At 47.2% G+C, this 25921-nt stretch overlaps 1 protein-coding gene across 2 annotated transcripts in view; it reads right to left on the reverse strand.

Annotated features, from left to right (window-relative positions):
- Pebp4 (phosphatidylethanolamine-binding protein 4) overlaps window positions 1–25921 on the reverse strand; it is a 191568-nt gene that overhangs the window by 86936 nt on the left and 78711 nt on the right. For both annotated transcript variants that reach the window (XM_005373691.2, XM_013513921.1), the window contains exon 4: window positions 5531–5629. In XM_005373691.2, the coding sequence (XP_005373748.1) occupies window positions 5531–5629 (99 nt within the window). The remainder of the gene's footprint in view (window positions 1–5530; window positions 5630–25921) is intronic.

The following is a 25921-nucleotide window of genomic DNA, read 5'->3' on the forward strand; positions in this document are numbered from 1 at the left end:
AAAAAACCTCTAATTATAGAAAAATTCAACCCTATAGAAAAGTAGACAGAATAATGACCCCTTAGAGGTCCTTTTAATTCAACCCAGAAATGGTTGCGTTTACAGCTGTTAGAGGTTGAGGGCACCGAATGAAAGGGAAACATGAACTTGCTGGCTCCTTTTCTTTCTTAAAACAAAAAAGATATTCAGGGGCAAATTTTAGAATCATTGACGGTTTCTAGGAAGATTTTCTTTTTTGGAAGAAAAAAGGTGCTCTTGTCTCCTTAATTGTTCTTCGTGTTCTTTGTCACCAGTCATGATATTCTTTGTGGAAAATATTAATGCACCACCTTGCTGTGTTCAATATTCCCATTAACAATAAAAAGTCTAATGAAAATATCTGTATGAAAAGCCCCGAGCACTAATTTCAGAGACAAATAGAAGGGGGAACCAGTAAGTGCTTCTTCTGAAATGAATGATGCAAATTAATTGATATCTTAATTAGGCTTCAGCATGGAGATTATTATTTCGATTGAATCTGAACTGAAAAGCATCTTTAAGGAAATGCCGAGGACACAGCACTGCGGGAGGAAGATGCTCCCTGTCCATGCTCTGATAGAAATCTCTGCTTCTCAATGGGAGAGTTCCAAAGAGAGCCAAGAAGGATGTGGAATAACTCAGTCTCTGTTTGCCCAGTCTGGCTGGATTTGGGGACTGGTGCCTAGTCCTGCTCCTGCGCCCCTGGAAACCCACAGGTTCAAGAAGCACTTGCCCCTGGCTTCCCTTGGGCCCTCATAGAACCTTGGAGCTCTGCGCTGAGCGGCGCTTTCCTACATTTTGTTTGCACTGTGACCGTAGAGCTCTGGAGCTACTGAACTCAGAACAAAAACAATAGTATAACAGCAACTGTGTGTTCTGGGTATGGTTTCAGGCACTTGACTTAAAAGAATTTAGTTAAGCTTCACTCCAACAGTGTGAGGCAGAGACTACCAGTATCTCCACTTTATAAGTAAGTCTACTGAGACACAGAGAAGTTGAGCGACTAGTCCAGTGTCACGCAGTTCATAATGGTGGAGCTGAGATTTGAGCCCCACTGCTCAAGTATACGTGTTGAATTAAATAAATAGAAAGGTACTATGAATGCCTGGGCCCTACTGCTTGGCAGCTCCCCAATTCCTAGTTTTTATTTAAGTCTCCTTCCGGTGTAGAGCCCTATCCTATACCATCCAGGTCTCTTTTTGGAGGTGGGAGGAGGCTCCAGATCTTTCCTGATTTCCTAAGACCTTCATATGTGCTCTCCTCTTTCAGCCCACATAGACTTTTCAAACGTTTTCTCTTCTGAGGGGTTTCCGTGGCCATAACCTACTCTACCACCCAATTAGACCTGACCCTAATATCAGGGCCAGCTTGGGTTTCACCAGGATTGTTTCTGTGGACCCTGGGAATCGCAGGGCCATTGTCATTCTATGCCTGCAGTGACCTTGCTGCATGCGTTACCTGTGAGGAGGCCTGGGTAATGATGATTTGTGGGGTGTGGTTTTATGGGGTTCAAAGTGCTAACTAGATACTTTAATTACCAAAACTTCCCTGGGGAGGGTGCCCCCGAAGTCTCTGTCCTCTAAGGGTGGCAGGAGATAGAGCCCTGGGAGTGGGCTGGGGGTTTCCTATCTTATGGGAGGGGTGCATGGTGGCCCCTTCTGCAGTGGAGCTCATGGGGGAGGTGTGGTATGACTCCCACACCGTGTGACCAAGCTGGGTGGTTGGGAGCCCCACCTCTATGGCCCACTAGCGTCCCACTAACTATCAGCTGGTGCCAAAGCAATGGTGGTGGAGGAAGTTCCTAAGAGGCTTTTCACTTGAAAATGGCTCCACAGATGGATGGTGTCGCTGACTGTGGAGGCATCCGGCACTGCCCTGCAGCCTTCCTGCCAGCCGCCGCATCTCCAGGGTGTTTGCCCAACACAACACCATGCTCTCTCCAGATTGGCTGAAGCGTGTGCCCTGCAGGGCAGGCAGGGTGCCCAGGAATCTGCATTCCACCAAGCTCCTTGGCCCAGTACCATCTGGTTTGAGACCTTGTTATGGTGGCCTGTGCCTGTAATCCCAGCATTTGGGAGGCTGATGCAGGAGGGTTATGGTGAGCTCCAGGACAGGCTGGGCTACAGAGTGAGTTCAAGGCCAGCCTGAAGTACATAGTGAGACCCTGTCTCAAAAGAAAAAAGGTGTGATTGCGGTATAGTATGTCCAGTGACATGGACAGTAACTAAGACAGACCCACTTGGCTGCAGTGAGTATCAATGCAGAGGAAATTTTCCTAGGTTTGATCTGAGCTCTGTCTTCCTTTGGCTGAGGCCTAGGTCCTGAGAGCTAAACGGAGTGGCTTACACCATTTTTGTAGTTGGCAGAACATGGGGACCAGTAGGCGGGGCCGAGTGGACATAGTAAGAAGAGCTGCTGCTTCCTGCTGGGCACCCTGACAGAGACAGTGGGTGCAAACACTACTGACAGCCCGAGCCTCCTCCCTGCAGAGTGGGATGCCAAGGGCTGTACCCAGGCAGGTGGCCCTGGTGAAGCTCAGCAGCTCAGCAGTCTTGCCCAACAGCTGCCACCTGTTACCTGCCACCTGCTCTGCCTTTCAGCTGGGCTGCTGGGGTGAAGCCCATGTCTGCATACAGAGCAGGCGTGAGAGGGGAGTCCTGAGTGGGTCCTGGAGGGAGGGGTGGGCGGGGACTGGGGGCTACAGGATTTGAAGGGAGGAGGCATCACAGTCCTGAGGTCCCTTGACTTAGAACCATTCCATCCACAGCTGCTCTTGCACTCCAGCCTCAGAATTGCTGAGAGGACCCTCTCGCAGGAAGCCTGTGAGTGCAGGGAAGGCTGTGAATGTGACCTTCGAGCAACACTCCTCCTTCGAGCCTTCCATGCTTGTGAGATTCACCCAGAAGACCACAGCGGTCCAGCCAGGGAGGCTGATGTCTTGTGTGCCAGTCACTCCCCTCCCTGCCCCTTGGCGTGACCTTCCCTGCCTCTGCCCTTTACATGGTTTCAAAGCTCCTCCCCAGCAGAGAGGCCCCTGGGGGAACAGGAGCTGACTCAGGTGCTGTCCAAGACCCTGCTGCTGGAGTCTCCTTAGAGTGAGGCCATCCAGTCCCAAGCAGTCTGCTGATAGGAGGGCTGCTCCCGGAGCTTCCTGGGAAGGGTTCTGGTCTTGGGCCAAAGGTGGGTTGCCAGGGTAACACCCCCTTCCCCACCCCCACTTTGGTGTGAGCTTCTCCACTAGTTAGACTGGATGCCCTTTCATCCACCCATATAGCTGGCAGGGAAGACACAGCCCTTGGGCCCAGGGTTTTTTCCACATCTTCCAGAATGTTCTCAATGGGCCATCTCATCGGAGCATGGCTGGGACCACATGAAATAGGCAGCATATTTTGCATATTATGGATAAAAGCAAAATACTCAGGGGGTGCCAGAGATCAATGACTTGGTAACCAACTGTGACCCAAACCAGATCCAAACTTAGTTTTTCTCATTCTGGGTTCCCACTGTCTTTGGGGTGGAGGGCTTAGCCCATTTTTTCTTTGCAAAAGCCATCTGTGGGTTTTCTAGGCACAGATTCATGAATGTTCCAGGCTCGTGTGGGTTTCCCCAAAGTACATTGTCAGGCACTCTTGAACAAAAGATCCCATAGTTGAATGAAGTTGAGAAATAAATGCATATTTTATACAGTTTGTGCTCTGTTTCTGTGAGTTCCTAATCCTTGGATTCAATCAATTACAGATCGACGAATATATAAATTTTATCTGTACTGAACATGTACAGACTTTTTCCCTTGTCATTATTCCCTAAACAATGCAGTATAGCAACTATTTACATAGTACGAGGTATTGATAATCCAGAGATGTGTTAGATATTAGTACTGTGATCCCTCACCTATCACCAGAGTTATGCTCCAGAGACCCCTGCAATAGGTGAAAATCTGCAAAGTAGCAGCATTATATTTACTTTATTATTTATATATAGTTTAAGGCTTTGTAAACCTCTCCCACACTCCTATAAACCTTTCCCACTCTCTTATTAACCTTTCCCACACTCTTGTAAACCCTTCATATGCTCTTAAATACTTTCTACACTCTTAAACCTATATAATTTTAACAACATGTAAAATTCTATATGGGTACTCAATGTGCAGTGGACAAGAAGAGATACTGAACATATGGGCACAGTACAGGAGAGCAAACAGACCGATGCTATGGTCACCGAGCCAATGAGCACCCAGGATACAGTGCCGTGGTTGATCACCTTCCATTCCATCAGCCAATAGCGTGCTGTGTGCAATCTCACATTGGCAAATCTGAGCGAGCGGTAGTAGAATACTGCATTTCCATTGTGTACAGTATGGTATTTATCCACTGATGAAATACATACTGTATTTTATTTTGATTTCATATTCTTTTAATATGTTTTTATATTTTTATAGTTTTATATTATTTTAATATTTTTAGGCAAAAATAACTAAAATCATAAATATTATATAAATACCTACATACTGCAAAATCCCACGATATAGCAAAAACTCTGCAATACAGAATTAGATATATATATTTTTTAAAAACCCGTGATACAGTGAAACCACAATAAATGAACCATGATATAGTGAAGGATGACTGCAATCCAGAGATAATTTAAAGGATTTGGGAGGATATGTGTAGGCTCTAAGCAAATACTACATGATTTTATGCAAGGAACTTGAGCACTAGTAGATTTTGCTATCCATGGGGGTTCCTGGAAGCCACAATGCCCTGACAACGTGCATGGATGATTGTAGTGCATACTAGACAGTAAAACCTTGAAAGGCCATTGAGTGAGGATGAGATCAATTCAGTTTAACCCAGAAGCTCACAAACTTGTTTGTAATATCGCTTCTCCCAAACTCCAGTGCCCCTTAACGCTCCACTAGATTTGTGTTTATTGGACCTGGTCTGGAAAGAGTGAGCGGGACACCTTCACAACAATCAAGATGCAAAGATGAGGGCCGCTATGTGTTTCTGTACAAAGAAAGGAAAATCAGCAAGCTGCCTCTATGCTCCTCACCCCAGCAGGAGGAAGATCCCCCACGGGACACCCCCCAGGCAGTGCTGCTACCTGGATTCCAGAGTCACACAGCTCCCCAACCTAGTGGTGTGCTGGTGCCGGGTGTTATGCTTTCAGAACTTTTGTGAGGCAATTCTCAATTCATTGTGACCTTGAAGTTGACCATGGAAGGAGTATCTGTATCTACAGATCAGCAAACACTAAGCATCGGGGCTGTCTCTTGCTCTTCTCCCGAGAGCTGGATTACCTGTGCACCCACTACCAGTCCTCAGACATTTTTTGAAATCGTTAGATTTCACTTTGGAGGAGCAGTGACAGCTGAGTGCTGGGGGCCATTTGACACAGAAGTCCTTGCTTACCCTGGTCTCTAAGCCTTCTGAGTGACAGCTGAGATGGCATGGGATCATCACCTTCCAGCCACAATCTCAAGTGAGTCAGAGGTGTCAATGGGTCTGCTTACCTGGATATCTGTCACTAGCCAATGTCTCCAGAATCTTGCTGTGGGATTGTACCTGCTGGGAGCATCCGGATCCACCATCACCAGGATGTACTTTCTATCCTGTAACACATGCACCAAAAAGTAATGTAGCATCATGGTCAAAATTTTGATAGGAGAACCCCAAAAGAGCAGATGCTCCTTTACCTCTATTCCAGCTGAGAATGACAGCCAACCCCTATCTCTTCCTACCCAGCCTGTCTTTTTTTCTCACAATAGTCATCTCATGTCACACATTTATCCTCAGAGAAATAAAATCTGTACAACAGACGGCAAGACTCTTGGCCTCCCCTTGATGAAGCAATAAACCCAAGGCATATTTCCTAAGCATCCAGAGGTCCCTGGCACCATGTTAGCTGCTAGGGTGAAAATAAAGAAGCCTACAAAGGGCATCTGCCCCCTAGGAGCACCCAGTACAGATGGGGGGACTCAGCTATTGTTTCAGCAAATAAATGGGACTCGTTCTGTGTCAGGCCCACTAGGACCCATTCATCTTTTAATAAGCATTAGCTGAACATGTGTTATGTGCCAGAGTCTATTCCAGATGCCAGGAAATCAACAGAACACAAGACAGTAAGGTTCATACTTTCAGGAAGCTTTTATGTTAGACACAGATAATAAAAATAAATAGCTGATGTCCAGTTGTGATCAGGGCTCAGATGAAAGTGAAATGGGGCTGGGGGGATGAGAAGGAGCAAGCATTCCATGAAAAGCAAAGAGCCGCTGCAGGTCTTCAGGCGGAGAAGGGGAACAGGTGATCTGAGGAACAGAGAGAGCTCTACTGTGGCCAGGGACACACAAGGAGCTTAGAGAAATGGGGTGCCATGGGGTATGTTGGGGGCCAGGCACAAAAGGCTTTTCAGGCCTGAGCAAGGAGTGGGAGTTGATCCTCAGTGCAGCAACAGAAGCACTAGGGGTTTTAGGTAGGACAGTGGTGTGCCTTGATTTGCAGTTTTGGAAGACTGTTTTGGCTGCTGCGGGGAGAATGAATAGCTGGCAGATGACAGTGGCGGAAGTGGTTAGGACACCACTACACCAGTGCAGTGAGAGTGTCTTGGACACAAGTGGCAGCAATGACAGAAAGAAATAGATGGATTGGGGAAATACTTTCAGGGAGAATTAGCAGGGTTTGCTGGCGGGTTGGAAGACAGGGCGGTAAGAAGGGGTTGGAGACAGAAAAACTGAGGAGGACTTTTGTCTTTTGTCTTGAGCAACTGGGTCATTGAATGATGCAGAGAAACCTTGGAGAGGAGACCATTTGGAGGGAGACAGGGGGACATTGAGTGTTCTGCTTCAGACCTTTCAAAAGAGAAATGCCTCCAGGAAGAGTCAGAGTTCTGGGTAGCTATCATGGCCAGATACATACATTTGGGGGTCATTAAAATAGAAACAATCTTTACTTCTAAAGAGCAATGAGTTTACTCACAAGCAGTATAGATACAGAGAAGAAAAGGGGTTTCAGGACCAAATGCTAGGACATGCTAACACTGGGAAGAGAGGCGAATCTGGCCAAGGAGATGGAGTGGGTGCACCTTAAGAGCAGGTGATATGAAAAACAAGACAGAAGAGGTTGCAAGAATGTGGTCACCCCTGCCAAGGGCTAAAATGAGGACGCAGGTATGACAATGCGACCCGACAACTTGCAGATCCCTGTTATCTGGACAAGACCAGCTCCAGTGGAGCACAGAGGACTGACACTTGATTAGACGAGGTGGAGATGAGATGGGAGATGGTGTTAAAGATGATGATGATAAAGAGGAAGTTTTGGTGTGAAGAGGAGTCAAGACATGGACTTCATGGCTGTAACTTGAAGTCAGGAGATACTTTTCTCTTTTCTCTTTTTTTTTATTTTTTATTTTTTATTTTTTTGGTAGCAAGCTTCAAAGCATGGCTTTATTTATTTTTTTTTATTTTAAAGATAAAAGGAGGGAAACATTAACAGACATACAACATTTTACAACATATCACAAGCCAATACAGACAATACAGAGTTACAAACAAAGTGGTAGGGAATTAACAATGGTGGTTGTATTACATATTGATATCTTCAAAGTGGCTTCTCATGAAAACAGATATAAACATGCAATACTGGTCTACCAAAGACTCATTGACAGTTTCTTTCAGCATAGAAATAGAAGACAGAAGAACAACCATGTTATCTATCCTGTATATACATACATACAAAATTTCTCCTTCGTTCCCTTCTCTTTTCCCACATCCCAGAAGCCCTTTACTCTTCAGTGGTTTCCTATCATTTCACAGTGTCTATCATACCTCCGAGTTTAAATTAACTCTTTCAAGTTTTACACTAGTGACACAATGTGGTGCTTGCACATGTATGTTTGATTTATTTCACTTATGAGTATGGTTTCTAGTTGTGACCATTTAAATATAAAGGCCTCGAGTTTATCTTTCTTTACAGCTGAGTAATATTCCATTATATAAAAGTACCATAATTTTCTTATCCAATCCTCGGTGGATGGACATTTGGGTTGCTTCCACATTTTAGCAATTACAAATTGTGCTGCTATGAACATAGGTGCACATATATCACTGTGATATGATGTTTTTAGATCTTCTGGGAAAATACCCAGCAGGGGGATAGCTGGGTTGAATGGGACCTCTAAACCTAGTTTTTGGAGGAATCTCCAAACTGATTTCCACAGTGGTTTCACCAGTCTGCATTCCCACCAGCAGTGGAGAAGGGTTCCTATTTCTCCACAGCCTCCTTTTCTCTTTTTTAAAGAGATGGATGACAGGAATGTTTGTAAGCCAAATAGAAATGATCTTGTAGAAAAGCAGGCACAGATGGAAAGAGAAAGGGCAAAGCTCTGGGAAGATGGGAGGGGACAGGTGCCAGAGCAAAAGTGGAGGGCTGGGCAGCTTTAGACAGGAGCAGGGGATGCAGATTCAGTTACAAGAGAACTGGAAGATATGGTGCAGAACGAAGACACGGTCTTCCAAGTGCCTCTATTTTCCCATGAATTGGAGGCGAGGCCACTGGGAAAGGGGGGCTATGGGAAATCAGGGCACAGAAAAGAAGGTACGAAATAGTCATGTAAGAAAATGGGAAAAGGAATATCCTCTAGATAGACAGCTGGGTTACAAGGGCAGCACCTTTGGGAAGTTGTCCTTGGCAGTTACTTCTGCTTCCCCTTCCCCTTTCCTTTCATCTCTAACCCGTTTGCCAGGTTTATGTCCCTTCCTTTTTGCCTCGCATTCTAAATTCTAAAGAGAAGCCCCACCAGATAGTAAAGTCATTAACTGCTAAGTGAATTTAGATTTGCAGAACTTCAGGTTGACAGAACAAGAACATCTGATGACCTCTGTAACTCCCTCCTTAGTCTCTAGTTCTGTAAGTCACTACAGAGTTTAGAACATAGGAACTAGACACAAGAAGTTGAGGCTCATTGTGATGTTCTAGACAGAGAAAAAGAAAGAGCCACAGGCCCTGGAGGAGGAAGGCACTGCTCAGCATGTAGTCTTCATGCCCAGTACCTCCCTTCCCTCCTTATAAAAGCCCTTTGACCCTCAACCTCAAAAACAGAGCTGTGAGAAGAGCACCCCTCATCTTCAGGGCCATCCTTGAATCTTTCGTACAAACTCTTGTCTCCTGAGTATTGGCCTTTGAGCGGCAGGCAGCCCAGACCTTAATTCTGATAGCAACATCACATTCACAGTTGAATGATGATGTTTAACTGTTCACGTATAGGCATGGCATAAGCGGTCATTGGGTTTAACTTGGATGGTGACTGAAACTGATGAGAATGATGACAGAGAGAAGGGTGGAAGAGGAAGAAGTGAGTAAGATGAACAGAAGACCTGGTACTGGGAAAAAAAAAACAAACAGATGAACAGAAGAGTCCCGGCACTCCTCTTAGCCTGGACATACACGCCCTCCATTTCATAGGTCATTTAGGATTTCTTACGCCCCAGGACCTACTGAGAAGGTTTGAGCAGACAATTGACATGCTTGATTGTGTGCTTTTGGAGGATACATGATGAGGATAGAGTCAAATGATAAAAGCAGAGAGGAAAAAGATAACTGCAATGCTCTGAAGAAAGAGAAGAGGGACTTCCATTCAAATAGTACAGTAAGGATAAAAAGAAAGGAGAGACACATACTGAGACTCATCAGGGAACTTGATAAGGCCAGACGTGGGAGGGGGTGAATTCAGATGGCTCTGGGCGTCTGTCTTTGGTGGCTGGTGGCGAACAGTGCCATGACCATCAGGAAGAACAGAGCTGGGATGGGGTGGGGCCGTGTTGAAACATACAAGCAGAGATGTCCTTTGCCTGGGGTAATGGAGCAATGAGGTTGGCATGTGGGCAGTGGACCTGGGGGTGGATGAGATCATTCAGGGGGAACTTGTGGAGTAAGAACTGAAGGAAGAGTAGTATGTAACTAGGGAATTCAAGGCATAGGGAGAGGAAGAGGCTGAGAAGAGAGTTAGGAGGACAGCCATGGTCATGGCTAGATATAAAATTTCCTCCCAGACTCCCACATGTGTGGAAGGTGATTGGTCACGGGTGCCATACTTCTCAGTGGACTCAGGCATTCATGTGTTCAGTGGCTGAACTGTTAGGAGGCGGCGCCTGGCTAGAGGAAGGTCACTGGGGATGTGATCAGGAAGGATGTATGCTCATCCCTGTCTCCTCCCTTCCCTCTCTGCTTCCTGGCAACCACGGAGTAAGCAGCTCTCCTCTGCCAGGCCCCTCCACCTGCCCTTCCCCCCTTGAAGTCAGCCAACTATGGACTGAATCCTCTAAAACTGTAAGCTAAAATAAACCTCTCCAGAAAGATCACCAGTTGTAACCAGCAGGGACCACTAGCAACTGTCCAAAGAGAAGAAGTCCAGAGATAAATCACCAATCGTTGAATGTTAAAATCCAAAAGGAACAGTGGATCATGTATTAGGTGCCACAGGAAATTAAACCAGAGACTGTGAAGGTAAACTCAAGAATATCTCCAAGGACTTAGAGGAAAAGATAAATAAATGAAACTATTAAGCTATGTATGATACCTGTAGAATTTCAGAATGAGAAAACAAAGCATAAATACAATAAAAGAAGAAATAAAACCAAGTATTCTTCTTCTTTTTTCTTTCTTTTGCAAATGACCTGAAGAAATTAATTCAAAAAACAAAACTGAAAAGACCTAGATTAATATTCAGTAAAGTAAGCTGTTACTGAGTGTATGCAAAACCAGTATTTTCCTATATATTAATAATAGTCATAAAATTACTTTCAAACCTCATCTACAATTATCACAAAAATGTAAACTATCTCAGAACTAACATGATGAAAAGTATAAGGCTTATATACAGAGGAAAAATCTACTTACATTATGAGAAGAAATTGAGTAATTGAGGAGAGACACACTCTACTTCTATCTTGCCTCAGTTTTCTGAGTAGCTGGGTAACAGGTGAACACCACAACACCCAGCTCATAGTCTGCTTTTAAACTGAAATACTTGTTTTGCAAAATGTGAATAAAGCTTTATGAATCTAACACAAATCTAATAAGAATCCTAAGTGGATGTTTTGGGAACTTCAACCATTACTTCTAAAGCTCATAATTAAATTTTTAAAAGTAAACTGTAAAAGAAAAAGAATTAGCCAAGGCAATATTTAAAAAAGATGAAAAAGAGGGTGGTATTAAGTCTGTAGATATTAAAATATATTATAAAGCTGCAATAATTAGAACAACATGGTACTGGAGAAGAAATAGGTAAAAGAAGCAAAATAGAAAATCTATAGAAAAACTCAAGTTTTCTTTATATTATATTAAATATATGACAAAGTTATTTCATACCAGAAAGGAAAGGATAGATTATTTTATTAATGTTATTGGGATAACTGACTCACTATGTGGAATAAATAAACTTAGGTCTCTAATTCTTTCAGATACCAGAAAACTTCCATATTTATATATTAGAATGAAAAACTTTGAAAACTGGTTTATTAATGTAATATTGAATTCATACAATAGAATATTCAAAGTTAGATCTTTATACACCAATATGGGATGTACCTACAACATACTGGTATGTGAACTAAGCAAATCATAGAATATGAGTATAATTCTCAAATGTTCAGGAAAATTTATATATCTAAGTATACAGTTTGCATATGTACAGAAAATGTCTGGAAAAACAGGTACTAAACTGTTAACAGTAAATGACATGAAGAAAAAGGTTGATATACACTTACTAGATATAATTTGTATTTTTATATAGCAAAAAAGCAAAATAAAATTCAAAGAATAAACTGAGGGGAAACATTTGCAAGCTCTACAAAAATAATTAATATTCTTAACATATAGAGTACTTTTTAAGTCATATAAAGTCATTCTTAATATATAAAGTACTTTTTAAAGAAAAAGATTAATACATCAATGGAAGAATAAACATCAAGAGGCAATTCATAAAAGAAGAAATATCAATAATCAATAAATATATGAGCAGATGCTCAATTTTACCAGTACTAAAAAACATGAAAGAAATTGAAAAATCCCATCTTTGCTTTTTAAAATTGCCATGTACTTTGTTTCAAATGTTTATTCATGAGTTTTAAGGTATGCAGAACCAACTGTACCCTCATTGTTTTTTAAAGGGAAGAAGACCTAAAACATCTATCACACGCACATAACCCTTCAGAGTGAGACGAGCAGAGCGACGAGTTAAAGTGTGACTGCTGATCACTAAGCGATGGGATAATTAGGAACCTTATCTTACTTTGTGCTCTTCCTGTATTTTCCAAGGTTTCTGCCTTGCTTTTATGTTTTGAATAAAAGATTTGTACTTTTTAAAAAATTGCTTTTCAAATGCCACTGTAAGAAGTCCGGGCACCTCCTTCTCCCACTGTTTGAACAGCAGTCAGGGGGATTCTTCCCAGCGACCAGCTTCTCCTCTCCTCCTCCTTCCTCTCCCTCTACCCTTCCCATCCACACTGTGCTACACCGCTGTCACATTCCTACTTAGCGCACCTCAAGAGCAGTCTCTGCGGGGTGAGTCTGTGCTGCGTGGCCCTTTCTGAGGTTTGCCCTAGATCCCTGCTGCAGGCTGGATAGGATTTCCTCCATGCGTTCATGTGTTGGAGCTTTGGTCCTCACTGGGACGAGGGACCTTTAAGAGGTGTGATTGAGGGGAAGGTTTTTGGGTCACTGGGACCCCAGTTATTCCCCAGTTACTCAATGGCTGTCTTCCCATGTGACTCTTGCTCCTCTATATGCTCCTGCCACTGTGATGCCACTCCCCATGACGCCCTCCCTAGAGCCAAGAGTGGTGCCCATTCTTTAGCATAGCCAAGACACAGGGAGGGACATGTGATAGATGCTTTCAACAGTGGAGTCAGGCTGGGATGTGGCTCAAGGGAAGAGTGCTTGCTAGCATGCACAAGGCCCTGGGTTTAATCCCCAGTGCCGTAAACAAAGGAGTCATCATCAGATATCTTTGTACTTGTCATACGTCTTATTTATTTGGGAGTGTCTCATAGACCTTGTAAAATGCCAGGCATCTGCTTGGTACCACGAATGCTGGTTTTACTGTGGCCTGGTGGATCTTAGCTAACCTTCTCCCTCCTGGCCTGTTCCTCAAGAAATGAAGAGGCTGAGTTGGATAATCTGCTTTCCCTCTGCTTTTAATTGTAAGTTGAATGTACTGTAAGTGGAAAATGCTTTCATTCCCAGCACTTGGGAGGCTGAGGCAGAAGAACTGCTACCAAGTTTGAGGTCAGCCTGGGCTACATAGTGAGGTCAAGCCCAGCCTGAACCACACAGTGAGACCCTGTCTCAATACAAAAAACCAAAACAAACACAAAATGCTTTTATTATACCTTACCTACTTATAGTTTAACTCAGCCTACCTTAAATGTGTTCAGAACATTTACATTAGTCATCATTGGGCATCATGAGAAAGTATGTATTACATATCAATAGTCACAATACATTCAACTTACAGTGGGTTATCATGATGTAACCCCACTATAAGTCAAGGAGCAGGGGTATATATGGTTCTTTAATCCATTCATCCACTAATGGACATTTGGATTGCTTCTGTATTTTGGCTATTATATGTAGTGCTACAATGAACATAGAGGTATACATTATTAGCTTTCCTGTCACTAACACCCAATACCTGCTACCACATCTTAAAAGAGGAGAGGTCTATTTTGGTTCACAGTTTCAGTGGGCTCAGTCCATGGTCCCTTGGCTCCATAGTCTGAGAAAAGATCAAAACTCAGAAATCAGAGTAAGATTTGTACTGAAAGTATACCATCCTTGTGACATTGTAAAACTAAAAAATCCTAAGTCAAGCAGGACCATTTGTATATACAGTAGGCTATTACTAAGCCTTAAAAGAGGAAAGAAATATTGAAATATACAACATGAACGAACTCTGACAACGTTATGCTAAGTGAAAAAAAAACTAGTTGTGGAAGGTCAAACTTTGTGTGATTCCACTTATACATGGCCTGAAAATAATCAAACCCACAGAAACCAAAAGCAAAAGAGTAATTCCTTGGAGCAAAGGGGAGAGGCAGATGAAGAGCTGCTGACCTGGGGGTATAAACTTTCAGCAAAGCAAGATGAGTAAGAGCTAGAGACCTATTGTGCAACAGCATATCTATTGTATTGTAACTTACAAATCTTTTGAGGGTAGATCTCATTGTTAAGTGGTTAAGTGTTCTTACTGCAATAAAAGGAAACCAAAAGAAAGTAATCCTGCTTGAAGAAAGCGGGATGGAATCCAAGCCCTTTCCAAACATGACACAAATGCTGAAGGCTGATCACACACTCTTTGGGTGAAGCTGGGTGGGGTGGGGCAGGCCCAATACACTGCTCTGCGAATGCGTAATGAGGGCAACTGGCTCCCCAACCTAGCAATCCAGTTTCTGCCATTTCCCCCTAAAAATATCTGCACACTTGGGGAATAAGTTGTACATGAGGTTGTTCATTCATCCCTGTCTGTAACAGCAAAAGTTGGAAATAACTCAACTGTCCATCAGCTGGGGATTGGTTAGTAAACAATGATTCATGCTCACAATAGAAAACGCTATAGCTGTGAAAACGAAACGAAACAAAAAATGAAGATCTCTCCAGTCTGATAGGGAAAGCTCTCCAGGACAAATGAAGTAGAAAAGGCAAGGTGCAAAACAATCTGTCCAGTGCCTCACTTTTATATAAGAGAGAGAATGATCTATTTTTTCAGTTTGCTTCTATTTGCACAAGCAACAACAGAACAAGTGGCTAGAGGCTGCAGGTGACGGCAGTGTTACGGAGCTGGCTAAGGGTGGAAAAGAGGCTTCTACGTGTTGGTTGTAGCATTTTGATTTTTGAGCCCCTGAGCCTGTCACCTGCTAAAAATAAGCTGAAGCCATAATCTGGAGTGGATGTAATCACACTGTCTCAGAGCGGTCAGTCTCTGTTGCTCTCCTGATGCCAGGAGGGAAGGAGTAGCCAGGTGGTTGGGACGCAGGGAATCCTCTTTCTGATTTTGAAGGGCACTGTGTGGGGACAGCAGCCACTGGACCAGCCTGACCCTCACGGAGCAGGCCACTGGCAAGGCGGGGGGGGGCATGTGCCCACATCACAATGGTGTCATGATGGTGACACAGAAACACAACCAGGCCTGAACTTGCCCAGATGAATTTTTTTTTTTTTGAGACAGGGTTTCACTATGTAGTCCAAGCTGGTCTTGAACTCACTATGTAGCCTAGGGTGGCCTTGAATTCATGGCGACCCTCCTGCCTCAGCCTCCCAAGTTCTGGGCTTACAGCTGTGTGCCACCATGCCTGGCTCCAGATGGATTTTTAACAAATATCTGTATTGAGGGACCATTTACACACTTCACTGTCTTAAGTGCACACTTCAATGATTTTTCAAACAATTGAACAGAATTTTATACCCACCACCATAATCCACATTTAGAACATTTCCAGCACTCCAGAAGGCACCTGGTGTCTCTCTGCAGTCATTCCTTTCCTCAGCTCCAGGCAGCCACTGACTTACTCTCTATCTCTATGATCTCTTTTCTATCTTTTCTGAACAATTCATATAAATGGAACCATACTCTGCATGGTCATTTGTGCCTGGCTTCTCTCATTCAATATAATTTTTTTGAAGTTCTTCCATGTTGTAGTATGTATCAGTCCTTCCATCCTTTTTACCACTGCATAACATTCCATTAAATTTAGAGACAACATTTTGTGTAGCCATTTGGTGAACACTGGGGTTGTTCCTACTCGTGTGTCTATTACAAAAGTGCTGCTGTGAACATTTGCCACAGGTCTCCGTGTGGCTATCTGTTTTCAATTCTCGTGGGCAGATACCTAGAATGGAAATGCTGAGTGAGACAGCGAATTCAAGAAATGTTTAAGAACATTTTAAGAAACTACCAAACTGTTTTCCAAAGCAGTTGCACCAGAAATGTGAGCAGGTTCTGATTTTTCCTCATCCTTCTAACATTTGCTGCTCTGTCTCCTGAATGTGGCCATTCTAGTGGCTGTGACATCTCACCGGACTTTGATTTGCATTTTCTTGAGGGCTATTGTGTTGAGATTCTTGTTGTATCCTTACTGACTATCCATACATCTTCTCTGATGGAATGTCTTTATTAATCCGTTTTATTCTTTTATGGTAGAGGTACTAGGGACTGAACCCAGGGGTTTCACACTGAGCTACATCTTCAGCCTTTTTCTTTTCTTATGTTTTTAAAATTTGGAGTCAGGGTCTTGCTAAGTTGCAGTCCTCCTGCCTCAGCCTCCCAGAGTGCTGGGATGACAGGCATGCACCACTGTACCCAACCTGGTACCCATTTCAAAGTTGGATTATCTTCTTATTCTGGAAGAAATTACAACAGGTGTGTCCCAGCTGGGAGGAAAGGAAGACAGCGGAAGCGGAGAGGACGAATTCCTCCTGGAGTGGAGAGGAGGCTCCACTGACTTCCAGGTCCTCGGACCGGTTGTCAGAGCTGGATTTGCCTTTCCTTGAACTCACAGCTTCTGCTCTACCATCCTTGGGGCATGAGCTGTCCACTGACCACCGCTCACTGTGGCGCTGGCTGGGCTCATGCCCCTGACTCCGATGTCTCTGGTCACTGTCCCCGGGTCGCCTTAAGGAGATGGTTGAACATCATCAGTCTGCTGCCTCATCTGGCTTTCTTAGTCAGGGCCACTCTGCATCCGTCGCGGCTGCTGGTCGTCTGCCACATGTTTGTGCTGGGAATGCCCTTTGCTTCTCTGCCTCTGAGTCTGTCCCCCATGCTTCTTCTCTCTGGGGTGGCTGCTGAATGACCAGCCATCTCCCCTGCATTCCCCATCCCTTTGTGGCTTGCTCTCCCCTTGCCCTCACCTTTTTCTGGCCGTCCACAGCACTCCCAGTCTGCACATGCCAGGTAGGTGTCCTGGCTCCGCATGGCCCACTCTCTCTCTGTGGCTCATGGCTTTCAACTCCACAGCCCTGTGCCTGGCACCTATGCCCTCCCAGTTTCCACTGCTGCTGTCTGTGAATCAAGAACCATGGCTCCTGCTGGGTCTTCCTGTCCCTGAGTGCTGCTGTCATCCTATGAATTCAGCAAGCCTTCAGAGCATCCATCCAACGCTGTGGCCTCCGGGCTGCCTCGATTTTTGCCTCTTGGGTGACCTCCCCTCTCTATCTCAGCCATCCATTTCCACAGTCATGCCCTGAAGTTGGTCATCTCCCTAAACAGCTTTACTGTCCCCAAGTCACCAGTTCTAGCCACAGCCTTCAGTGAGTCTTACCAGAACTCACCTCTGCCCTCAAGGGACCCTGACCACTGGTAACACCTTTCTCCTGCCCTTCAGTCCCCTCCTTCCTCCAATGGTGTCTCAATCCAGGGAAATGGCCAGGACCTAAATTTCTTTGTCCTGCTGTCACTTAACCCCTAGTGCTGGGAAAACCCAACTTTCCTTTGACTTCTGTGTGTCTGAGCAGCAAGCACCCCGGAGAAGCTCAGACCCCAGAGGAGGCTGGTTCTACCATGGTCACCAGCTTCATGATGGGCTCCCAAAGTGCCCCGAATATCTGCTTTCCAAGATTTTCCAAAATTTCCAAGATTTCCAACCTTCTCTGATATCCTCCAACTTTCATGATCAGTGCTGGGTTGCAGAGAGAGAAGCCCCACAGGCGAAATGGTTGGGGTGGGCGCAGTGGAAGGCCTATGTAGGTGAAGCTGCGCAAGGCAGAGTTCCGCACGGTGAAGGAGCGGTCACCCCTGGAGGCAGAACAGCGCACCATGCCCTCTACAGTGCTGAAGTGCTGTGGGCTGCACACCCCGGGCCCTCCTTTGAGCTCATGTCTGGTCATCCTGACCTCCAGAGGGATGATGTTTGGAGGTAGGGACTTTGGGGGTGATCAGGTCACGAAGGTGGGGTCCTCAAGAAAGTACTGCTGCTGATGCCTTGGAGCAGACAGAGGGAGCCAGTGTCTACAGATCAGAGAGCCGGTCCTCCACAGACACTGACCCTGCCGACCTTGACCTTGGCCTTCTCAGCCTCCCAACCAGTGTGGGCTGTGTAAGCCACCCAGCCAGTGGTAGCTTTGTTACAGCATCCTGAGCTGACTAAGATGGTCACCTGGGCTCAAGGGCTGTCTTGATACCCAGATGAACTTGAGAGTCTCCAAGGCGCCTCCTTCCACCGGCCATTTAAGATGTACGTTTGTGTCCACCTTTCCCAGACAGAAAGGAAGGCCTTGTCATCTGAGGACAGAGAGGGACCAAATTACAGGAGACCTTGAGACAGTGATGAGCCCTAGAAGTACCAAGAGGGAGACCCCAGATTAATCAGGCCTTCTATTTTCTGATGCTCCAGGAGAGACTGTCCCCTATGCCCCGGGTCTGGCTGGTTCTTAGAGAGAAATCCTGGCCCACAGCGCATTCTGCAAATGCAAACTGAGCTCCCAAGAGCGCACAGCTTCAAACACCTTTCTCGGGCCAAGCCACCATCGCCCTGCCTGAAGCATCCCAGGGCTGGGACCACACAGCTAAGGGCAGCCACCAGCACCCACCAGGATTTCTCAAACTCACCAGTCTTTGTGCCCTGCTATGCGATGCCCTACACTGTGTTACCACGAGGCAAGAAGGTCCTCACCACACGGGGGCGCCAGGCTCTCAGGCTTTCCCAGCCTCCAACGCTGTGAGCCACAGCAACTTCTATAGCTTATAAATTACTCAGTCCACAGTATTCAGTCACAGCAACAGAAAGTGACTAAGCAACCCCGACTCCCGGGGCCCCTCGATCCCTCTGTCCCTGCCCGAGTCTGGTGCTTTCCTGTTGGCCCTGCCATGCGCGGTGCCTCCTGTGTCTTGGAGTGCAAACTTCTTACTTCAGCACCATTTTTATTCCCCATTCAGACAAGTCTTGGGCACACTGAAGCACAGCTCCCTCGTCAGCGGTTCGAAGATGACCCTGTGGCATCCGGGGCCTCCAGGGAGCTGGGGAGCATCTGCCATTCAGGTCTTCTGCTTCCTCACAGGGTTATGCTTGTGGCTCGGGGTCCCCACCAATCACTTGTCCTGGAATGGAGCCAGGCCAACACGAGGCACAGGCCCAAAGGCAGCGGAGAACCATTTTCTCTGGGCCCTGCTGCTGCTCACCTCCTGCCTGTCTGTGAGCATTGCTAGAGGGCTTTGAGGAGCTCCCAGGGCTGCTCCCCACCACCAAGGGCTTCGGGCTCAAGGGTCCCAGTGCCGGCACTGGGCCTGTCCTGGAGAGTCAGGGCTGAGAACCACAGTTTGAAAGTCGGACCCCCAAGTTGCTGGCTAAAGCTGCTGGACAGCGCAGGTGTCCTTCCTCCCACTGAGAATGCTGGGCTCGGGACATGGCGTGACCTCCAGGTAGAGCCTGCCCTGCCCTGAGCCTCAGCCGGAGTCCCTGCGCCTCGCCTTGAGGGCCCATCGGAAGCGGAAGGCACACACGGCTGGCCCAGGCCCCCACTACTCGTGATGCTGGTGGTTGGAGCACAGATTTAGCCCGTGGTGGGCAGAGGTTGGCGCCTCCCCCGCACAGCGCTGTGTGGGAACCTAGTTAAGAGCCTCTTCCTGGGAGGCTGCGCCTGGCAGCTGCTCGTCGGCCATAGGGCTCCAGGATGCTGTCTGCTGGTGCCCTTGAGCCCGAGCTTTTCATCCTGAGGACCGGCTCCTGTTTCAGGCTGGCCCGTCTTGCTTCCAGAACTGCCCACAAAGATGCATCCTGGTTGTGCGGATGGAGGCGCCCCCGCCCCGGAGCTGGGGCTCTCGGCGTGCTTTGACATGTTTGGAAAAAGACCTGGTAGATCAGCTGTCCTTCTCCCTCCCTGCCTCTACTTTAAAGGCTGGGAACCAGAAGTATTAGCTTTCCCAGCCTCTACTGCACTGAGGGGAGGCCTCTTCTGGCCAACATGTAGCAGAAAAGGTGAGGGGGAGCAGAAGGCAAAATCTCACCAGGAGAAAATGCTCCGTGTTTTTCATTGCATCATTCATCCCCCTTCTCCCTTCCTGGAATGTGAATGGGTGTGCAGCAGCCATTCTGTGAGCAAGAGGGGACGGGTATGAAAGGCTTCTCCAGAACTGGAGCTGCAGGCTGAGCTCCTGAGAGTCTCTGGTGGGCCTGGGGGTGGGACTGGCACCCTGGGGACACACACGCCTCCAGCCCTTGCAGCAGAGGTGAGGCTGATAAGGAATAGGACCCGGGTTTCCTTTATGAGAAAGCCAGCCACAGGCATCCTTCTTTGTCCTGGCTACACTGCTCACCCAGGTACAACCCAGGCCTTTACTAGGGCTGTGTCTTACCCAGTCAAAAATGCCTCCTTACAACCCAGACTTCCTTCCAGCATGGCATGAAAACAGGTCCTGTCCTTGCACAGAGATCCCTGTGAGCCTCAAGGGCAGTTAGCTCGCCCTCCGGTTACCTCTCCTTCCTGCCAAAGCTTCCAGGTTCTGCAACTGGCTCAGCTACCTTCAGCCACATGGGTGTCCTGCCTCAAATGGTGCCCAAACCACCAATCAAGGCAGGTGTGTGACCAAACCACAATACCAGCCTGGGGGAGGAGGCTGAGGCAGGGGGATCCCAAGTTCCAACCCAGCCTGGACCACTGAACAAGACTCTGTCTCAAAATAAAAGATGTAAACACAGCTGGGGATGTAATGCAATGCAAAGGCCCTGGGTTCAACCTCCAGCAAAGCAAACAACAACAAAACCCACAGTGCCACGTGACACATCACGATCCAGGACAGAGACACAAACCCAGGGCTGAGAAAACCTGGTGGGGGCAGAATGGGGCAGGCATCTTCTCAGAGGAGGTGGTGGTTTTTAGGGGTGACACTCCAGGGATGGAGCCCAGGGCCTTGCAGGTGTTCAGAAGTGCTGCACCTTTGAGCTCTGTCCCCAGCAGAGAAGGTGGTGTTTGATGAAGAACAGACTTTGCCAGAGTTGAGTGTTGGATTGGTGGCAGCAGTGATATGGGCTTGGGTCATTTATAGCCATAATTTGCTCTGACCAGAGTCATATTATAGGGAACAAGGGGCTACCACAGGGAAAATTCTCTAAATTGAAATTTATTATTTTGAGTCTGCAGGTGGAAAGATTGAGTCTCAGAGGAATTAGGGGACCCCTGGGGGGGGGCATAGTGGTGTGAGCCCCACTCAGTTGTTCTGTGGCCCTGGACAGCCTGCCTAAACTCTCTGGTATGGAGTTCATTATCTCTGAGATAGAGATAATAAGCACCCCAGGCTTTGCTCTGAAATCATTCACTAGGTGAATTAACCAATGGCTCACAATAATGCCTGGCATATGTAAAGTGAGCAGTAAGTTCTAGCCACTGTGACCAAATGGATGGCTTCTCTGGGATTTAGGGCCATGTCCTTTGTCCCCAGATCCCACCCCATTCCTCCTGCACGGAAGGGCAGGCACAGCTCAGGGAGCAGAGGGACAGGTTGGGTGGGGGCTCTATTCAGGGCAATATGGTGTTTGTATGTTGCAAATACCTGCAAAACACACATAGCACCAAGACGTGCCTGTTGGCAGCATGTTCCAGAGTCCCCAAATCAAGTGCCTTCCTCTGCTGAGCTGTCCAGTCCGCTGGGGACGTCTGGCAGCTTTTGCCTGATCGAGATGTGTGGGGAAGCAGTGTTCTTAAACACGGCTGTGTGCAAGAGGCTGCTGGTGTGTCCAGTGCAGAGTTCAAATGCTGGTGAGCTCAAGTCCCATCCCTTCCTCTGAGCCCATGTGCTCTGCCCCTCTTGGGCTACTGAATCTCACTGTCCCATTAAAGCTGAGGGACTTCATGAAATGTCAAAGCTTTGTCTGTGTGGAAGCCTGCACCTCAATGTTAGCCACACCGCTTGGAGGGTGGGAGCCGAGGGGGCTGAGGCTGGGAAGGGAAAGGAGCGACAGCCAGAGAGGGTGGGTGGGCTGTGTGATCAGAGCAGCGACCGCGAGGACACCCCCAGCTCTGGGGTTGGTCCTCTCCTGACTCCACCTGCTTCTGTGAAAGGCTCTGCCTGTCAGCCATCGAGGTCCAAAGCGAGCTGGACTATTTATTATCAGACAGGAGGAAGGGAATAAGAAGGAGGGTGCTGAGGAGGGTGGGTGTGAGTGAAATCTATTACAGTATATGCATGCTTGGAAACACCACGTTGAAACCCACCACTTTGCAATATTAATAGGCACTAATAAAAATAAATATTTTAAAAAGAAAACTCATCTTCTGACTCCCCCCGTCTAATCATGCCCCATCCCTATCGGGTCCTGAGACCAGGGCTTCTGGACTCCCCCGGGCTTGTGCGCATGCCCTCATGCTGGGGTCAGGTCCGCAGAGCTCTGCCTCTACTCCATCGCCAGTACCCTGGCGGCCCTCTCCCTGCCACACTCCTCCCCACCAGCACAGTGACCCAGCACAGCACCCAGGCCCTGGTTGGTCGTGCTCGGCTCCTTCCCTGGGTAAATATTCACCCCCGGGCTGATCCAAGAGGCCAACAGGAGATCACTGGACGCGTGCTGGACGGATGTGCAGAACCGGCCCTTGCCTGGAAAGCTTCCCAAAGCTCAGCTCACTGCAGACTTGGAACCTCAACAGCACCCGTGACCTGGCATTGCCAGGCTTGCTCTCATCAGCTTGTCCAGCCCCCTCGTACCCCACGGGGGCCCACGCAGACTGGGGGTGCTGCTGGTCCCTGACATGATCCTTGCTTCATGCCCTTATGTGTTCTGTTCTCTGCCCACCCCAGAACCCTCCCATTCTCCAAGCCACATGTCACCCATGAAAACTTAGTCCAGTTCCCTTCAGCCAGAGTCTGTGTCCTCTTTCTTTAAACCTCAGCCTCATTTTTGCTTGTGCCTCTGCCAGGACCCTCACCTTATCCTGCTGGAGATCTGGTTACACGGGAACTTCCCTTGGCCCTTCTTATCAGATGATGATTTTTTTCTAAGGTGAGCTTTTTTTTTTTTTTTTTTTTTTTTTTGGTCTTTTTGAGACAGGGTCTCGCTATGCAGTTGAGGCTGGCCTTGAGCTCACTTTGTAGCCCAGGCTGGTCTCGAACTCACAACGATCCTCTCGAGTGATCCTCTCGAGTGCTGGGATTACAGGCTTGCGCCACCACGCCCGGCTGCCCATTATTCTTTTTTTAACCTTGAAATGCCTCACACTGTACAAGGTGCACAGAGGTAAAATGAATTTACTCTTCCATTCTTTGATTTTTGGGGCTTGTTTGTTTTGAGACAGAATTTTGCTAAGTAGTTTTGTGACGTAGGCCCAGCTACAAACTCACTATGTAATTCAGGCTGGCCTCAAGCTCATTGCTGTCTTCCTACCTCAATCTCCCAAGTGCTGGGACTACAGGCGTGTGCCACCGCATCAGGTTTACTCATTCATTCTTCAAGGAGAAATGAATTCACCCATTTCCTCTATTGGAGTAAGACATGGTTAGCTCATGTTCAAGAGAAGGAAAAAGGTTTTTCTGGCCCCAGATCTAGCCAAGTCCACGGTGCTGCCGGCTCTGACACCACACTACACATCCTTCACCGTGGCCTCTCACCCTCCCTGCCCCGCAGAAAGCCACGAGCAGCTCTCCCGCCCCCTCCCAAGAGCGTCCATGGAATGCACTGGCTGGGTTGGCTCCTGGCCGGGGCCGGCAACTTTGGCGTTTGCCTAAAAGCCAGGCCTGGGCCTCAGTGGATGCAGGAAGCCCTCCGTGGTGGCCAGGCCATCCCATGAGGCCGGGTGCTGGGTGGTGGCTGGGCCTCCTCTGCTGTGGGCCTGAGCCTGCAGTCTTCAGGGCCCCTAGTGTGAAGGAATTTGAGTTCTAACTTTAGGTGGCTACGTGGCTGATGGCTGTGTTTGTGAATATCTCATTCCTACTTTGGTTGCCCAGCTGGTGGGAACAGAACGGGTAGTCATGGGACTGTCATCATGTGCTGTCCAGGTTAACATGTAGCATTTCTATTACTATTAACAGACTTTCTGCTCCTCACTCCATCTGTTCTCTGAAATAATTGCAGTTGTACAGACCATGCCTTCGCTACAGGCAAGCTCTGGGGAAGAGGATAGTGCTTTCATGAGGAAAAAAAAAAGTGTTAAAAAATAACAGCAAACACGAGAAGCGAGTGGGAATGGAGCTAGCAGCAGGTTCCAGTTTCTCTCAGATTCCGGCCTGTGAAGGTGGCGTTTTCCACACTCGTCTGAGGTGACCAGGCCCAGCTAGATGGGGGTGAATGGTGGGGCTGGTGGCTCAGCCTTTTGGAGGTGGTGTTGGTTGCCAGAGGGTTGGGCCCACCAAAGTGGGTTTGCTCTTGGGCAGGCCACCCAACAGGAAGTGCCAGGGAGGGACAGGGTCTTCAGGAAGACGGGAGTATCACTGTTATGGTGGTGTCCCGCTCAGGGAGCCGGGCAGGGAGGCAGTCACAGGAAATGCTCAAGAAGCAGGAAGGCCTGTCACAGGCTGGGCCTGTGGTTATGCCTGGCCCTCTGTTTTTCCCTGTATGAAACAGGAGAGGTTCATCTCCATGACCCTCTTTCTTGAAGAGCTATTAAGAGAATGGATGTGTTACTGCAAAACATTTAAATTTTTTCTGAGGCAGGGCTAGGAGGACTCCAAAGGACGACTGAGACTTGCTGTGTGAAATACAGTAATGATGAAAAAAGCAAAGCAAATACTGGTGAGTCTGACGCACTTGGATTTGTGAACCTGCCTTGGGGGCTTCTGTCTTCCCTTGATGGGGCAGAACAGGTATACCTGTGAGTTCCACAGTCTGACCATCCTTCTAACCTGTTCTAGAACCTTCTCTGACACCACCCACCTCACCCGTGTGAGGCACCGAGGCAGAGTGGCACATCTCATCTGATGAGGCTGAAGATGGCAGTCCCAGCCCCTGGCCCAGCCCCACTGGGAATGGCTGAGGAGGAAGGCACTGCCTAACTCCTTAAGAGGGCCCTAGCTGAGGGAGGAAGGAAACAAGTGAAGAGATGCAGTCACGTGCCCTCTAAGGCTTCTTCCAATTTCAAAGGAGTGTTTTCATTTCAAAGAAACCCACAGAATTCCACTGGTCGGCTGTAAAGAAGACACTGGTTGAGGGAAATATTTTGTGTGTGCGAGACACTGTACCATTCTCCAAACCCATTAAAAGATTACAAAACAAAAATTTTGGAAAGCCTCAGGGAATCAGAGGCTCACATGTGGGGACGATCACAGTGCAAAACCATTTTTAGATATTAGATTTTGCCTTTTTCACTCTGCTTTCCCCACTAAGCTGCTCAGAATGTTCTAGATCTTTATGACTGGGTTTGGCAAATTATGGGGACTGGCGGTCCTCTATGGAGTGTGAACACAAATGTGGCCCTGTTGGCTCAAAGTCCCAAAAAAACCCTTGTTCTCTCGTTAAGGAAATGGGCGGGGGAGTGGACAAACTCTTGCCAATTGACAAAGTTTGGAATTCCAGTGTCTCTGGGAAAATTCACCTGTTCCCCTGCGCCAAAAGCTTGCTTGGGAGGAACATGAAGCTGTTACCTTAAGATAATGTCTGTGTTAAAGATCAGTTATGTTATGTTGGTTTTATTATTTTTTTATTTTCTTGTGTGTACCGGGAATTGAACTCAGGACCTTGCACTTGCCAGGCAGACGCTTGTACCTTTGAGCTACATCCCTGGCCCTAGGTTAGCTTTAATGTGTTTCCCTCCACCTGTACCTCCGCCAGGACCCTCAGATGGTGCTCCGTAATGTCTATAGAGGACACCCACTGACCACATAGTGACTTCTCCATGTCACCAGTGACAGGCCACAGACATGACTGTGGGCCTTCGAGATTACAAAGGAGCTGAAAACTTCCTTCTGGCTAGTGACGCCATCTACTATAACCACC

Source organism: Chinchilla lanigera, unplaced genomic scaffold (genome assembly GCF_000276665.1).
Source record: "Chinchilla lanigera isolate Chin_1 unplaced genomic scaffold, ChiLan1.0 scaffold00002, whole genome shotgun sequence".
Classification (NCBI taxonomy): Eukaryota; Metazoa; Chordata; class Mammalia; order Rodentia; family Chinchillidae; genus Chinchilla; species Chinchilla lanigera.